The 1,139-nt window shown below is 42.2% G+C and overlaps 1 protein-coding gene across 1 annotated transcript; it reads left to right on the forward strand.

Annotated features, from left to right (window-relative positions):
• Nucleotides 1–297: 297 nt before the first annotated feature.
• Nucleotides 298–939, forward strand: LOC107479550 (uncharacterized). Its single transcript, XM_016099679.1, has one exon. It carries the CDS (start codon nucleotides 298–300, stop codon nucleotides 937–939), a length of 642 nt encoding a protein of 213 aa, XP_015955165.1.
• The last annotated feature ends 200 nt before the right edge of the window (nucleotides 940–1,139 follow it).

The raw sequence follows: 1,139 nt of genomic DNA on the forward strand, positions 1-1,139 counted from the left end.
GAGGTTCATGACAACATAACATTCAAGGAGGAAGTAAGGGCTAGTATGAAAAGTCGAGGAGAGACTATTAAGAAGCTGGAATCCCAAGTAGGATATTTGTCTCAGCAAATTCCTAAACCCTTTGACAGCTTCCCAAGTGACACTGAGAAGAACCCAAGAGGAGAAGCAAAAAAGGTGAGATGGGAAGAATGTAAGGCAATCACCCTTGCAAGTGCAGAGGATATGGAGGAAGAAATCAGCAGGCCACCAGAGCAAACCCAAGAAGTTCAAAAGGAGAAGATGAAAGAGGCAAAATAAATGACTAGCCCTGAACAAAAGGAAGAACCAAAAGACAAAGAAGTCCTTAAACCTTATGTGCCACAAGCACCATTCCCCCAGAGACTCAGAGGAGGAGAGAAGGGGAGAACATACACTAGATTCCTGGATGTATTTAAGTCTCTTCATGTTAACATTCCCTTCTTTGAGACCCTACAAGAAATGCCCATATACATTAAATGTATGAAGGAGTTGCTGACCAAGAAGAGTACCCTGAAAGGAGGACAAACAGTGGTTATGAGTAAGGAATGTAGTGCCATCATACAGAAGGACTTGCCTACAAAGAAGAAGGATCCAGGGAGCTTTCACATCCCGTGTACCATAGGAGAGACAATAATTGATAGAGGGTTTTGTGACTTGGAAGCAAGCATAAATGTAATGCCGCTATCTCTCATGAAGAAGCTGAAAATTAATGAGTTGAAACCCACAAATGTGATCCTTCAGTTGGCCGACAAAACAGATAAACGAGCACTAGGAGTGGTTGAAAACATATTGGTGAATGTTGGGAAGTACTTCATACCTGCAGACTTGGTTATTCTTGAGATGGAAGAAAGCGACCTTCATCCGATCATTCTAGGCAGACCATTCCTTGCCACTGCCAGGGCACTTATAGATGTGGAGTAAGGCGAGCTGATACTGAGAATACATGATGAGCAACTCATCTTCCATGTCTTCAAACCATCATATGATCTAGATCAAGAGAAGGAATGCATGAAGATTGATTTTGGTGATGCTAACCAGAAAGAAGAACCCAACGAATCAGCCCCAGAGAATCTGAAGTCATGTATGAAAGAGAAGAAAGAAGTAAAGAGGATGTTACAGAC

Source organism: Arachis duranensis, chromosome 3 (assembly GCF_000817695.3).
Source record: "Arachis duranensis cultivar V14167 chromosome 3, aradu.V14167.gnm2.J7QH, whole genome shotgun sequence".
Taxonomy (NCBI): domain Eukaryota; kingdom Viridiplantae; phylum Streptophyta; class Magnoliopsida; order Fabales; family Fabaceae; genus Arachis; species Arachis duranensis.